Source organism: Balaenoptera physalus (genome assembly GCF_965194825.1).
Source record: "Balaenoptera physalus genome assembly, chromosome: 4".
Classification (NCBI taxonomy): Eukaryota; Metazoa; Chordata; class Mammalia; order Artiodactyla; family Balaenopteridae; genus Balaenoptera; species Balaenoptera physalus.
Window position 1 is genome coordinate 97,876,589 of NC_138891.1, and position 16,299 is coordinate 97,892,887.

The 16,299-nt window shown below is 36.5% G+C and overlaps 1 protein-coding gene across 39 annotated transcripts in view; it reads left to right on the top strand.

Annotated features, from left to right (window-relative positions):
* The window catches only part of ABI3BP (ABI family member 3 binding protein), a 280,524-nt gene that overhangs the window by 148,193 nt on the left and 116,032 nt on the right, over window positions 1-16,299 (top strand). For 26 of the 39 annotated variants that reach the window (XR_014263069.1, XR_014263070.1, XR_014263071.1 and 23 more), the window contains 9 exons: window positions 4,661-4,726; window positions 5,882-5,956; window positions 6,517-6,591; window positions 7,614-7,688; window positions 8,816-8,887; window positions 9,666-9,740; window positions 13,984-14,025; window positions 14,862-14,909; window positions 15,864-15,944. The exons of 1 other annotated variant lie outside the window; for it this stretch is intronic. Coding sequence is in view for 34 of the 38 variants with exons in the window: in XM_082460250.1 (XP_082316376.1) it covers window positions 4,661-4,726; window positions 5,882-5,956; window positions 6,517-6,591; window positions 7,614-7,688; window positions 8,816-8,887; window positions 9,666-9,740; window positions 13,984-14,025; window positions 14,862-14,909; window positions 15,864-15,944 (609 nt within the window). In the remaining 4 variants the exon portion in view is untranslated. The remainder of the gene's footprint in view (window positions 1-4,660; window positions 4,727-5,881; window positions 5,957-6,516; window positions 6,592-7,613; window positions 7,689-8,815; window positions 8,888-9,665; window positions 9,741-13,983; window positions 14,026-14,861; window positions 14,910-15,863; window positions 15,945-16,299) is intronic. 12 more of the 39 variants (XM_082460262.1, XM_082460273.1, XM_082460274.1 and 9 more) reach the window with 7 other exon arrangements.

Here is a 16,299-nt window from a genome sequence, read left to right on the forward strand (position 1 = left end):
GTGGCAAGCAGGGGCCACTCTTCATCGTGGTGCACGGGCCTCTCACTATCGTGGCCTCTCTTGTTGCAGAGCACAGGCTCCAGACACGTAGGCTCAGTAGTTGTGGCTCACGGGCCTAGTTGCTCCACGGCATGTGGGATCTTCCCAGACCAGGGCTCGAACCTGTGTCCCCTGCATTAGCAGGCAGATTCTCAACCACTGCGCCACTAGGGAAGCCCCTAATCAGTTTTTTAAAAGTAAAAATAAAATGTACAACCAACAAAACATAATTTAGCAATGTAGTTTTAGGAAGTTATAAGCAAATGAGAAAATTGTAGTGTGGCTTATTTCATATTATTTTTTTCTCTGAAAAATATAAAACTAAAATTTAGTTATCGTGATTATAAGCCATTACTGTTTTTTGAAAGAAACTAAAATTGCTTTTTATAGCCTTTGAATTGAACTGCCTATTTTACTAACATTAGACTTCTCCTACAAATTTTGGTCCCATTTATATTCTGTGAATGCAAGATTAGAAATAGTGCTTAATGACAAATGGCTGGAGAATGGCACCCACTAAAGTAAACATTGGTGACAGAAGATGTTTGCCTCTAAACAATAATGCATGATGCCATGTAGAGTCTAAAAAATAGAAGGGTTTACCCCTCTTAGCTATTTATCAATTTTATAGCTGGAGAAGCCCTTTAAAAACCAGGGATACCTGAGCATTTCCTGTGTTTCATTCTGGTATAGAAAGAAGTATATTTACAAGAGTTTTGTGGGGTTTTTTGTTTTTTTGTTTGGGTTTTTTTTTTAATTTAATTTTATTTTTTTTTTTATACAACAGGTTCTTATTAGTTATCCATTTTACACATATTGGTGTATATATGTCAATCCCAATCTCCCAATTCATCACACCACCACCCCCACCCCCCCCGCCACTTTTCCCCCTTGGTGTCCATACGTTTGTTCTCTGCATCTGTGTCTCAATTTCTGCCCTGCAAACCGGTTCATCTGTACCATTTTTCTAGGTTCCACATATATGTGTTAATATACGATATTTGTTTTTCTCTTTCTGACTTACTTCACTCTGTATGACAGTCTCTAGATCCATCCACGTCTCTACAAATGACCCAATTTCGTTCCTTTTTATGGCTGAGTAATATTCCATTGTATATATGTACCACAACTTCTTTATCCATTCATCTGTCAATGGGCATTTAGGTTGCTTCCATGTCCTGGCTATTGTAAATAGAGCTGCAATGAACATTGGGGTGCATGTGTCTTTTTGAATTATAGTTTTCTCTGGGTATAAGCCCAGTAGTGGGTTTGCTGGGTCATATGGTAATTCTATTTTTAGTTTTTTAAGGAACCTCCATACTGTTCTCCATAGTGGCTGTATCAGTTTACACTCCCACTAACAGTGCAAGAGGGTTCCCTTTTCTCCACACCCTCTCCAGCATTTGTTGTTTGTAGATTTTCTGATGATGCCCATTCTAGCTGGTGTGAGGCGATACCTCATTGTAGTTTTGATTTGTATTTCTCTAGCAATTAGTGACATTGAGCAGCTTTTCATGTGCTTCTTGGCCATCTGTATGTCTTCTTTGGAGAAATGTCTATTTACGTCTTCTGCCCATTTTTGGATTGGGTTATTTGTTTTTTTAATATTGAGTTGCATGAGCTGTTTATGTATTTTGGAGATTAATCCTTTGTCTCTTGATTTGTTTGCAAATATTTTCTCCCATTCTGAGGGTTTTCTTTTTGTCTTGTTTGTAGTTCCCTTTGCTGTGCAAAAACTTTTAAGTTTCATTAGGTCCCATTTGTTTATTTTTGTTTTTATTTCCATTACTCTAGGAGGTGGATCAAAAAAGATCTTGCTGTGATTTATGTCAAAGAGTGTTCTTCCTATGTTTTCCTCTAAGAGTTTTACAGTGTCCGATCTTACATTTAGGTCTCTAATCCATTTTGAGCTTACTTTTGTGTATGGTGTTAGGGAGTGTTCTAATTTCATTCTTTTACATGTAGCTGTCCAATTCTCCCAGCACCACTTATTGAAGAGACTATCTTTTCTCCATTGTATATCCTTGCTTCCTTTGTCATAGATTAGTTGACCACAGGTGCGTGGGTTTATCTCTGGGCTTTCTATCCTGTTCCATTGATCTATATTTCTGTTTTTGTGCCAGTACCATATTGTCTTGATTACTGTTGCTTTGTAGTGTAGTCTGAAGTTCGGGAGCCTGATTCCTCCAGCTCCATTTTTTTCCCTCAAGACTGCTTTGGCTATTCTAGGTCTTTTGTGTTTCCATACAAACTGTGAAATTTTCTAATTCTGTGAAAAATGCCACTGGTAGTTTGATAGGGATTGCACTGAATCTGTAGATTGCTTTGGGTAGTATAGTCATTTTCACAATATTGATTCTTCCAATCCAAGAACATGGTATATCTCTCCATCTGTTTGTATCAAGAGTTTTGTAAAGAAGTCAAGAGTGGTTGATTTTTGGAGAACTCCAGTTTCCACCCTGTCCTGTCCTCTGACATCCATTACTTCAGAGTCAAAAACTCTTGTTTAACCCATGAAATGAGGTAGTAGTGTGCTTCTCCGAGCTGCCCAAATAACATAAAACTTCCAGCCAGTGGTGTTTGTGTGTTTTAGCACTCAGCTATCAGAAACTCCAGAAATAGAAATATCAGGGACCAAACCTGCTAGCAAATGTGTGATTTTAATCTTAAGTATATTTGAGAAAATGTTTGGAAGTAAGAGGTCCCTGACAGTTTGGAACTTTCAGACGTGAGTCACAATTGCCAGAGGATGATGGAAGGAGGGCTTCTTTCTCCAGGACAGTGTCTTCTGGGAATAACTTGAGGGAAGATGGAGGCCTGGCTTGGAACCTCCAGAATGGAAGGGCCTTGTAAATATGGAAAAGAAGTAGAAAGAGGTTGAATAAATATCATCTCTTGGAATAGAGTACAAGAATATGAGAAAGTTGGTCCAGTGTCACTAGATGGAAGGGAAATGCGGGAGTTAGGATAACATAAAGACAGTATGGTGTTTTTCAAAAGCAACAATATAAAATATAAATAAGTCAGCTATTAATTCACAATTTCTTAGCTAGTACAAGGGGTTTAAATACAAGTTAGTAAAGTTTTCCTCATTTGTCTAGTAGTTAGAGCGAGCTGACTTTGCTGGATCCATGATTTGAAATTGGCTTAAAGTGAACCTAAGATCAGCAGCTGCCAACATTTTTGTCCTTTAAAAGATGAGTCATTCTTATCTGATCCTTTGAAACTGTAGCTAGACTAAAGAAAACTTTACATTGCAAGGTAATAAATTTACTCTTGGGATATCTGCATATTTTAACTCATAATATTCTTTCTGTTTTTGAAGATTTTGCAAAGCAGTAGATTCACCTTCACAAACTGAAATATATTTCCTGCCTCTTTTGTATGCAGTGCAATATAATCACCCTCTGCATTATCAGACTGTGTCGCATGGTCTGATCTTAGCTTCCCTACAGCTTCAACTAGCAACGGTTCAGTATCATTACATTGTCACTAAATTACAAGTAACCCCAGTGTGTAAATTTTCCCATGAGCTCCTGCCTTTATAGTTTATTTCTGTACAGCCGTTTTCAGTGGGCAAGGGAAGTGACACCTGCCTCCTGACAGTTCATGCTTCCTCTATACCTCTCATTACCATGGTGACAGCTCTTTGTACAGAAATGGGAACTTTCTAATTTTGATGCTGTTTTTGCTTGCAAATTCAATTCTTAAGTGAACGTGAAAGTTATCCCTATATTAAAATCAACCTGTATTTTTAAGGTCACCCTACTTTTCTTTATGTAGAATATAAAATTTATCTTTAAACCCACCTAGATTATAGATGGGCTCTTGTCTCCATGGAGGAACGTAGAAAGCTGCCTCTAGGTAAAATGGCAGGAAGGATGGTACAAGAGGAAGGTGCTGGTCTTAACTCTGCCATTCCTGGCCCTGCTAATGGAATGGGAAATAGGTTGAATTTGACAGTCCTAGTGCGTGACCACTAGCAAATGTCCTCTCCCCAGTGAATCTCAATTTTATCATCTAGAAAATGGAGATACTACTCCATTGTCTGTAACATGGGGCTAATGTCTACCTCACCTATTTCTCAGGGATGTTGAGTTAAATAAGTTGATATATGAGAAAACGCTGTGCAAACTATAAAGTGCTGTGCAACCTGCAAAGTGCTGTGCAAACTGTAAAGTACCATCCAGACATCATGATGGTAACTTTTACTAAGTACAAAGACCAAGCTGTAGTCTTTGTGCAAATTACCTCAGTGTGACTGCTGTTTCCTTCTTTGGAAATCTCAAATTGCCATCTGATTTCATTTATGTTTGTACTCTTTGAAGCTATTTGATTTACAGCTGGCACTACTTCCTTGTAAATAGCACTATGCTCACATCACCCTAGGGGCCAGTGTCAGGGCTCACTGCATAAAGGCCTTTAGTTCAAGGCAAGAAGGACTAGAGGCAAGTCTTTTAGTGATTGCTTACACGTTGCTGACCTGACCAGTAGCCCACAGCCAAAGCTCACTAACACCTACGTGAAAATGTCCTCTTTCAGCCAGCATTAAAATATGTCATGAAATCTTTTAAAATTAAAATTAACATCTTCTTTTTTGTTTTACCTTTTCTTTTAAAAGCCACTTACGATGTTTTCTCAAGCCCTACAACATCAGATGAGCCTGAAATATCAGAGCCCCACACAGGTACACCAGCCTCTCAGTTCTTTTTGTGGATGCCAGGTATTCTGACAGTACTGCACCTAGTTCTCCCTTTCATTTTTGCAGAATGAAAAAGTGTACTCTCTAGAGCTCCACAGGAGAGCCATGGCAATCTGCATCAGGGAGGTGAATTCTACCCAACTTCTCCCATTGAATGATTATTTCTTCACATCCATCAGTAAATAAACTCTGCCACATGTGGGAGATGCAGATGGATTAGGTTGCCACTGAGGCACAGTAAAATAATGGCCTATCTCTCTGTTGTTCAGAGTCATTCTAAAAAGCTTTTAGATCCTTAGTTTTCCCTGGTGTAGTGGTTCTCCAGTGGGGGTGCTTTTGCTCCCTTCCCCCTGAGGAAACATTCGGCCATGGCTAGATATACTTTTGGTATCTGGGGAAGGTATTACTGACATCTAGTGGGTAGAGGCCAGGGATGCTGTTAAACCCCTGCAATGCACAGGACAGCTCCCACACCAGAGTCATCCAGCCCTAAAGGGCAATAGTGCCAAGGTGAGAAATCCGTCTCTAGAGCAATCATGTCACTCATTTGTCTATAGAAGTTCAGTTGGGTCTAATCTTTGGCATTCACTTACTGATCTGTCTACAGTGAGTTTAATTCAGTCCAATAGTTCCTTCTAGCAAGTATTTATTGAGCACTTACTAAACTAGGTACTTCAGGAGATTCAAAGTAAATAATACTGGTCTCTGCCACACAAAGACGTATGTCTGGTATTTGTGTGTGTGTGTGTAGCCTTATCTTAGCTCTATTGGCGCCATGATAAATAAAGGCAAATAATTTTAAACAGCAGCAGAAAATTTTAAGAAATGAAATAGAATGCTAAGAGTAGATTCAGCTAGCAGTTTAAGAAACAGAGGGAAGGAACCAGAAAAACCACTTGAAAACAGTTCAATATATGAAACATTGTTTTATCATGGTTTAACATTTGAAGTTTGCATGTTTTTAAAAATGAGCTCATCTTCAACTCCTAATGAATCACTAGTTTTAAAATGTTGGTCAGCAATCTCTCAAGTGCTGTTGATATTTTTCCCCATTTGAGGCATAATTTATTACTCTGGAATTTGTATTTTATTCCTGGGGCCTTCTACTGCTTTTAAAAATGTTGACATTTATTCCAACAGCAACAAGCGATCCATTTCTGGATTCTGTCCCATCTAAAACTTCTAGAACTCTTGAACAGCCAAGGGCAACACTGGGTAATGTTTTAAACAGAAAAATTGTGCCTTGTTTTCCATCGAAAGAAAATCCATGTAAATGCCTTTCTTCCAAATGACCATTTCATTCCATCACATCTAATCATTTATTTCTTTCCTATTTCTGGATATAATATATATATTTTTTCCTGTAATGCAGGCATCTTATGTTCCATTTTGGGCTCTCTCTCTCTCTTTTTTTTTTTAAACTGTAATAGATGATATTTTTTCCATCCTTAAAGGAATGAAAAGCTTTGAAAAGTGCATGGACACCTTCATCATCCTTATCCTCCCATCTCGTGTGTTTGTGGCCTGTATCACCGCTCTTCCATGCATTGAGTCTGCCTGGAGTCAGCTACTGAACAATTTCATTCTGACCTTTTCTCCACTTTAAATTATCATTTCATCCACCAGCTTTCAAGACAACATTCATGCATTTTTCATCCTTAATCATGTCCTGGTAGCATGTGCTTTGTAACACCATCTAAAAGCATGCTGAAACTCTTAAAATACCTCATTTTAACCGGAATTACTTGGTGGGATGGGGGTGTTTGTGTTTTCAGCTCCGAGTGAAACACCGTTCGTTCCTCAAAACCTGGAAAGCTTTACCAGTCCTGAAATGCAACCTACAACACCTGGTAACTAACGACATCTGTATAGTTGTGTGCTTTGAAAGAATGGATAAAGTGACAAAACAAATCGGTCGTGTGTTGGCCTTTTCAGAATATTTTCAGTAGTAAACATTTCCCTTCATTCTCTACTATGAAATTCTTCAAAGAACTGCGTTATCTGTCCTACTTAGCCTTGTGATAATCCTCGAAGAATTTTCATGATCTTGGTGTCTCTATATTTTTTGAATTGAGGTAAAATTAATATATAACATTATATTAGTTTCAGGTGTATGACATAAAAATTCAATCTTTGCATACATTGTTTTGAAGTATTATTCCTTTTCTTCTTTTAGTATTATTAAGAAAGGGAAGTATTATTCCCTTTCTTCTTGTTATTCCCTATACTTCTTTCAAATTTGCCACTGGAAAATAGCAGCAAAATTATAGATAATAATTATTTTAAAATACGTTCCCTTCAGTTAGCATATTTAGATACCACTTGGTCAGACTGTTTTTCTCAAAGTAGCCTAAGGATAAAGAACACCAAGTAGGCTCTGCAATCCTGGATATGATAAAGAAAGATGAATAAAAGAGTAAAACAACATATATTCTATAACAGAAAATTATTGGAATAATGAAGTTCATTAACTCCTGGTGAGGTTAGTAGTGAGATATAGAATTAAAGAAGTTCTGAACCTTCCATTCTCTAAATCTCAAATATTTGTGCTTCTCCCGTGCTGTTCGGTAAATCACCTTTTGAGTTCTTAACTGTACCTTGTGTTCTTAAATCCCACAAGGGTCCTCCCTTTCCAGTACAGTTAAGTGAACAATGTACCTTCAATTCTCATATAGACATTTAATTCCTTTTGGCTCAATCAACACTTACTTATTGAGTGCCTACTGTGTATAAAACACAGTGCTGGGCATTCTAGGGATACAAAGAAATAAAAAACAGTTCTTGCCCTCAGGAAGTTTACAAGTTTACAGTTACAACCTGATTGACCCCTGGGAAATACCATTTATCAAAGCTACATTAAATCTTCTTTCAGCTCCCCTGCAAACTACATCTGTCCCTTCTACACCTAAACGACACTTCAGGCCCAAAACACCAAGAACTAAACCTGGTGAATAACTGTCTCTTTAACCTTTCAGGATATTTAATTCCAAATAGATAATGTCCATCTACTTATTAAAAAAATATTCTATAGATTAAACATTCTCTGTAAAATTTGGAATTGACTGAAGATGAATAATTAATGCAAAATAACAAGTATCAAACATTTTCAATAAGATCTTATTGAAAATTATGTGAATGATGTTCTTTTTTTCTGGGAAATACTCTTCTTTAATCAAAGTAATACGTAAAGATTTTTTTTGTTTTTTAAGTACTACAAGGCTTAGATTGAACAAGAGGAGTCCACTGCCCTACCCTATTCTACCCCTGAGACCCATTCTCCAATTCTTTACCATGTTTCTTTTGTATTTACCTCCACATTTCTAAGTAATATGCTGCTGTTTCTTGTTAGATCAATTTTAGTGAATGATGTTCTTGCATGCAAATTTTGGTATAAACATAGAAGCAAGTCCTACTGTCACAGTGATATATACTGTAATTTATTTTCCTGGCACGCATCTAAGTTTAAGTGTTTTTAGGCGGACAGTTCCTGTTTTCGTTGCCTACTACTATGTTTTCAGTTTTGCACTAGGGCGATGGCTGAGATGCAGAGGACATGACTCTGGCTTTCCAATTGCTTGTATTGTTTTTTTTTTTAAGATTATATCATGAACAATGAGAGCAACGTAAGATTATACAACCTGCTTGTGAAACTATAATACTGTGTGGAAGCTCAGAAAAAGAAAGTAAGAGTTGAGGATGTAAGACTCAGAATATGTGTAGGGTTTAGAGGAAAAGGAGAGGGGAACAACATATATTATGGCACAGAGTTTGAGATAAAGGTAGTTTATCAACCTGGATGTGATATTCTTCATTGTCGAAGAGTACACTCAGAATCATGCTCAACAAACCAGGCTTTGATTATTCCATTGCTTATTACAATTTTTTTATAGCTATACTATTATGACTGGATTTTAAAATTCTTTCCCCAAACTTTTACTCACTGCATACTTTGTAAACACTGACTAAATATGACAGGATTTTAAAAGGGTCATTCAGTTCCTCTTTGGAGGATTGGGTTTTTTTTTATTGTCTCTAGAATATTTTAATTTTTTTTTTTTTCCTTTCCACCACCAGAAAGAACCACAAGTCTTGGAACAATTACATCTAAAATTTCTAAAAGCCCTGAACCTACACGGACAACACTGGGTAACAATATGTCCTTAGTAAATATGTTACTTCATTTCACCACGGAAAGTCCAGTATGCCAGCTTTTATGTAATGTCTCAATCACTGTTCTAATTGGATCATTTCAGCAGTACTAAATTATCTCATAGTGCACATCAACTCCAAAACTTTCATGGTTTTGGATAGCTGGCCATGTGGTGGTTGATGTGAACTCAGCATTTAGACATCGTCCTGTACCTTGGAGAGCCGTTAAACCACTGATGATTTCTCATCTTCTATGCAACCATTGTTTTTAAAGCTGCATCTTATACACAGTTCTCCATTTTTTTGAGTAAGGCCCTCCACTTCAACTTCATTTGGAAAAACAGCTTTCTGTTATGGAGTTAGTAAAATTTCTTTATGCCGTAGATCATGACATTATACCTATCAGTAAATATTAATTTTAAAACATTTCTCTTTTATGGTGCTTAAAGATTTAGATGTGGCTGAGAAATGTGAAATAAGGTGCAAAATCATTACACTGATTTTGGTTTTCTAATCATGGGTTAAAATCACTGTCTTTGGGTAGTTGTGACTAGTGGCAATGTTATTTCTCTTGAAATGCTTTCTCAAAAAGATGAAAATTTATTACTGTATTTTCATTAAATGGTGCTCTGTGAAATATTATTTTAATGGAATCCAAAATCATCCAAGATGATGGGTTTATAGCACTTGAGGTATAGGTTTTCCTTTTGCGGTTTTAGACACTGAAATGCCTAATTATTGATTTGTTGATTATTTTGTTTCTTTATTTTTCCAGCTCCCAGTAAAACACAATTTATTTCTTTGAAACCTAAAATCCCTCTCAGTCCAGAAGTGACACACACCAAACCTGGTAATTACCCTGAGCTTTATTTTGATATTCCAAAAGTAGGGTTGAAAAATTGTTTTATGCCACTCTTTGGAGCAAGAACTTCTGATTTGCATCTTGGTATTTGATACAACTTTCCATGAAAAGAGTGAAAGTGCGATGAAATGATGTCATTTATAGCCAACTCCTCTGATATTATCATAGCATCTCTCTGAGCTGTGTGGTGTTTCATTATGTTCATGACGATCACAGAGAAAGCACAGAAATAGGGTGGTGGGAAGGATTGAGGACTCCCTTGTCTAGGACTGTGAAATAGTTTCCAGTGCCAAAGTTGATTGGAATTCGGATCACACTAAACAGTAACCTTTCAGCTGAGAAGTGAAGAAGTCTTTCCATCCCCTAAGAACTCTGCCTTGTTTGGGGCCTTCTCAGTTCTCAGGCTGCATGACTAGCAATGGTTGTATTTTCCTAATGTTCTATGGCTTCTTTCTAAATTGGGTCTGATTTCCGAACACTGACTTCTTTTTACTTCTCAGGAGACATTAATGGTGTTTTGCTGAAGAAAAGAAGGCTTTTTTTTTTTCTTCTTTTTTGCAGGGAGGGGTTATTCTGTGTATGTAATTAAAAACAGACAATTCCCTGCACAAGGATTGCAGGACATGTTAAATGATCAAATTTTGTTTTCCATCTATCCAGAATGTATACAACAGTCTGAAATGTTGATTTATGAGATTGTATATGGGGAACTTCATCGCAACTCATTATTTTCATCAAAACTTTAACCCCTTAGCTCTGGGAAGAATATATTTCTCACTGTAATATGGATTTTTCGTTAATGTGTATTTACAGGGTAGGATTATTAAAGCAAGAGGTTTTCTGCTTAAGTGGGCATGATTTGTTTCTTGCAAAGACATGGGTAAGAAAGAAAAGTGTAACTGCTCAGAAAGAGAATTCTCATGACTCCTTTTAAAGAGGCAGTGAGATTTCCAGGTGTTGTAGGTGTCAGAGGGAAGGAAATTATGGATTAGGCCAAGGGAGTATAGTTGATGCTGTGACCAGCAGTGAGGTCTCCAAGTCAGAGAAATGGAATGAAGTATGCTAACTCAGAGAGGTTATTAGGAGAAAGAAGCATAGCTAATAAAACTCAAGAGCCCTAGCAGTTTAAATCATAGAACTCTGACAGTCAGCTATCTGAGAGAAGGATTTCATGTACATTTATTTTAAAATTATGCCCAGAGGACTTTAGAATAAGGTAGAAACTATTACATTTAAGCTGTACCTTGAATAGGGACCTATTACCAAGCAGATCGAGAAATATTACTCTATGTTTGGGTCACCAACTTTATTTATTTATTTTTTTGAATTTTATTTTATATTTTATACAGCAGGTTCTTATTAGTTATCCATTTTATACATATTAGTGTATATATGTCAATCCCAATCTCCCAATTCATCCCACCACCACCCCCTGCCATTTGGGGTCACCAACTTTAAGTAAATGCTTTTCCAATCTAATTATTTCTGTTGTTACAAGATAAAATTTGAAAACATCAAAAAATGTCTCCAAATGTTGATTACCATTTATTCATGATAAGTTATATTATTACTTTTAGTGGTTTCTGGGGGAATAAAAGGTTTCTGAGAGGAAATTCATTAATACAAATCAGGGTGGGAGAGTGTATTCTTATCACTCTAAGGTATTTGAGCAAAGAGATTTCTTAATTTGGCATTTCCCTTTAAAATGTGGGAAATTATTTGGAAGCTAATGGGTTTATATTCCTTTGATTTCTACCTTCTAATAACCTAAGAATAGCCACACTTTTCCCCTAACAGCAAGTATCACCACTTCAGAATCTGTGCCTAAACTTAAGCTAACTCAAGTTGACTTTGCGTGGTCTGAGGCAACACAGAGTAATGACTGGTTCTCTATAAACCATTGCTTGGGTTTTAGCTTTTTAAAATGTATTTATTTTATGGCAACCACCACTATAGCTCTGCTAAATACTTCTTTTCTTGCCAAGGTTCAAGAGAGCAAATAAACTACCAAAAGCTTTTTGATTTGAGTCGTTCATTGCCTTTCTCAGCCCTCTCCTCACACTCTCCTGTTTTTCTGTTTCACTTTCCATAGAGGCTGCTTTTCCTTTGGTTTTCCTTTGAGGTTAAGCTAACGAGTAAAAACCCACATTGGTTTTGGTTTGTTTTATAAGCAAAATCCAGCGCTTTCTTGAAAATCCCAGCCATCTACCATGTCCCAACTTGTCTGCCTCATCCAATGAGAATTGTTTCCTTCATAGTTAATTATTAAGATTGTAATGACATTCGGCTCTTCAAGCTTTTAACGATCTGAAAAAAAGGGAGAGACCTCCCATTACAGCTGTTTGTTGTACGCATTTCTCTGACACGGTGGACAGAATAGTAAATTGTAGTCATTGCTAGTCACAAATCCATGAGAGAGTTTTAGTTTTCTTTGTTTTCTGCTGAGGTGAGTGGTGTAGTTATTTGCATGCCACTCAGCTTTTTTTATGGAACATTTTTGTACCTTTATCGGTAATACCTTAAGGCTATGAAATAGAGGAAGTCTTATCAGAAGATGTATTTACTTTTAATAAACACTGACTTTTATTAATATTTTTATATTCAGGTGAATTGGAAGCTTAATTGATGGGGCTCCATACCTATTCGGCCTCAGTCTCAGGAACTGAAAAATGCTGATTTTTCTTTATAAAATTCAAAGACAGCATTCTTTGATCTTTGTGAAAGCTAAAAGATGCTACAAGTACCAAATCTTACTTTTTCACACTTTTAGAAGGCAACTTTGTTGAAATTAAAACCTGAATTACAACCTCAAAGTTTCAAGGGAATTTTTGTTTTATGCTATTTTCAGATGTGAATGCTCTTTTGATATTTATTATATTTAATTACTGATATTTACTATTTCCCTTTCTCCTATAGACTCTGACATTTAGCCACGCCCCCTCCCCCTCCCACACACACATTTTTTTTTACTTTGCCTAGTGTACTTCTGTCTGGTACATCACTGCAGCTCTGCCATTCATCTGTTATAATCTATTTCTGACAAGTTCTTGAGAAATCAGAATTCTTTTTTTTGGCCACAGACATTCTAATGAATGATGCTACATTTCAGTAACACCTTGTGCTATTATGCCTTGCTTTCAGAATAAATGAAAATTCTCTATCCGAATTTTTTATTATTATATTTTCTTTTTTAGTTGCTAAAGAGTTACTACATGCTTCCCCCAAACTTTCCATACCCCCTAGTCCAGAAATATCAGAGATAACTCCTGGTAAATGTAATATAAGGAATATATAAGTGCAAAATGATTTAAGTTCTGTTAAGCTGGTCAGTAGGTGCCATATTAATTGGTTTCTTTCTGTAAGAAAAAAAGTCAAAGAATCTTCACTTTGTTTTGCATTTCAACAACTGATTTCCTTTTTTATTTTCTTCTTGAAAGAAAAGAATTCTTTTTGTTCTACAGAATAGGAAACCTCTATTGGATGATCTTCTTTTAAAAAACCCAAATAGACTTTGTATCCAAACTATATTCAGCATGAGGTATAATTTACTTACTGCCAATCTGAATGGCATTGGAGAATTTATCTGTCAGAATATTTATATAATATTGTTCAATTTATTCAGCATTTGATGAAATCTGAGACTACTTTCTGACTTCTATTAATTTGCTAATTTAAATGGAATAAATTTCATGTGTAAATCAATTTGTTCACCAGCAATAGATACTAGTAAATACGGGGAACACCGTATGAACAGTTGTGGCCCTTTTTAGACTGTAAGTTCCATTCCTATTTTTTTGTGAGAGAATATCAGATCCAGTCAGGCTGAAAATTATCCCAAACTAACAGAGCTCAGGCACGGTCACAGGTCTGATGGGTCTGTTGCCTCTTCATATTTTCTTGGGTGAAACCGACTGTCCTGCATGAAAATAAAATGGCAGGTGAACAACCTCTGAGAGGCTACACTGACTTCCTTTAATGTAATATCTCCTCAGGCACGAGGAGCAGTAGTGGGGAAAATAGCTAAAAATCAACAACAAAAATTAGAGTTCTCTATTCTTTCTTCTGTTGTGGTTTGTGGAGAGGCTGCAGGGTGATTGAGCTTTATTTCATAAGCCAATAGAACCTGATGGTTCACCAATGAGAGGACACTTGTTATGGTAAAGGACCTTTAATTTCTAGCTTAAATGGTGCTAATCAGCATCCCCTTTGATAATACTTGCTTTTATTGCAGCCCTGGAACCTGAGACTCCACCACCATCACAGCCGCCAATAGGTAATGAAGTTTCCTTTAGTGAGTGAAAAAGAATTCTCTTTCTTTCACACCCTCTGTGTTCAACTTTGTGCTTAGCTTTGACTTTTCAAAAAATTATTTCTTTGTTGTCCTTCAGATCTTTCTTTCAGCCATTTTCACCAGAAGATAAACTCCCTGCCTGTGCTTAAGTGGAAGCTCTGAGACAGCCATGAAAGCCATACTGATTTTGATTTGTCACGTTCCTTGTTGTCCCTCCTTATATTTGAGGACCATGTCCTGAGCTTGTTTTAACCTGGTTATTTCCCATAGAGGACCATGGCTTCCCCAGGACATATTTATGCTTTCACTTTTAGAGGTGTTTTTCTTACTTTCAAAACTCTGACATTTGCAGATTTTCTTGAAAAGCATTATGGTCTTTCCAGATCTAAATATCCTGATGTGTCACTAGGAAATTCATTAAATGAGAGAAATATAAAAACTCACCCCAGTCTATGTAGCTTCTTTTTCTTCAAGAGAGCAAAAACTGTTCTGCTAGTGCCGTCTTAGCCAGTTATTCACATTTTCCTTCATAACATGAGCTGTTGGTTACTTTATTGCATTTACATCTTCCAAATGAGAGTCATGCCTTTTTTTTTTTTCCGTTTCTCTTTCCAAACTTAACTGACCAGCTGCGTTTTTGTTCATTTTGTCTAAAAACACAGGACTCTATTTACATAAAAAAGGAATTTCTTATATGGATAAAAGTTTCACCATTTATGTTTGCTCAACTTAGTATTTAAAAATTAAGCATTTTTCATATTTTAATACAGTTCATCATTTTTCCGTTGATTTTGATTCCTTGATCATTTTTCATGCAGTCTTAGAACCTGGAACACTGGGAACTAAACCTTCAACAACAACATTAGGTAATGCAGTGAGTGACCTACCTTTTTTTCCTTTTCCTGCCTGCTGGCATCTTTATTAACAGGCTCACATTAATGGATTTGTTCATTAATGTCCATTTGTGTGTGTGTGTTCTCTATTCCTTTGGAGAAAAATTTTAAATCCTATAGTCTAAAAATTATATCTCATTCTTTAAAAGTTGCCTTCCCTGAAATAATTTGAGAATTCAAAGCCTTTTTGCACATGTTACTGATTTACAGATTTTTTTTTTATTGGAGTATAATTGCTTTACAATGTTGTGTTGGTTTCTGCTGTACGTCGAAGTGAAACAGCTATATATGTATCAGTATACATATATCCCCTCCCCCTTGGCCCTCCCTCCCACCCCACCCCCCTTCCCACCCATCTAGGTCATCACAGAGCACCGAGCTGAGCTCCCTGTGCTTTATAGCAGCTTCCCACTAGCTATCTACTTTACACATAGTAGTGTATTTATGTCAGACCTAATCTCCCAGTTCATCCCACCCTCCTTTTCCCCCACCCCACCCCATGTTGATTTGCAGATTTTTAAATGCTAAGCGAAAAACATTTCTTTTTGAATCTTAGGCCAAATAAATTTTAGTTTTTATCCCTAGTGGCTTCTAAAAGTAGCTTTTCTCATGTTCCTGTTGAACATATACCTTCAAAAATTTAATGAGACTGTCTTCTCCAAGCTGTACAAAGTTCTGAGTTTTCCAACTCAAAATAGAATAGAGAGATCTTTTGAACAGTTATTTATAAATATTTGGCAACAAATAAAAATCCATTATTCAAGACCTCATTTAACTGGGTAAATAATGATAGAAAGTTGCAAACAGAAGGATACATATCTGCAATAAATCAAAGAGCTTAAATGTGCTTCTAAGATACACGTAGTATTGATGGTCAGTTTGTAGGGCCACTGTTCGTGTATTAACTAGCTGGTTTTCTTTCTTCAGCTCCACCAAAGACCAAACGACCAGGTCGTCGTCCCCGCCCTAAAACCACACCTAGTCCAGATGTGCCCAAGTCCAAACCTGGTAAATGTGATGTTCAGGGTTCCAATTAACATAGAAAGTGGAATATGGTAGTTTCTGATATAGTAGCTACCTACCACCTAAATAGCTGGGCTTTAGGAACCAGTGTAGTTGATTTTTATATTTAAGGATCTATACTTTCTAAATGCACGTTTTATGAATACGTTTATATTTTTATTTGTAGTTATTAAGTATACACAGCAGTAAGCTGAGCCACTAAGTGGATCGTTAAAGTAGGGCACCGTAAAAATTTTATACAAGATGCGTATTCATGGCAGATGAGATGTGGGAAAGCAATAGGGAGAAGAAGGGCAAATGGGAAAAATAAAAAGGAAAATCACATTCAAAAAAAGTACAC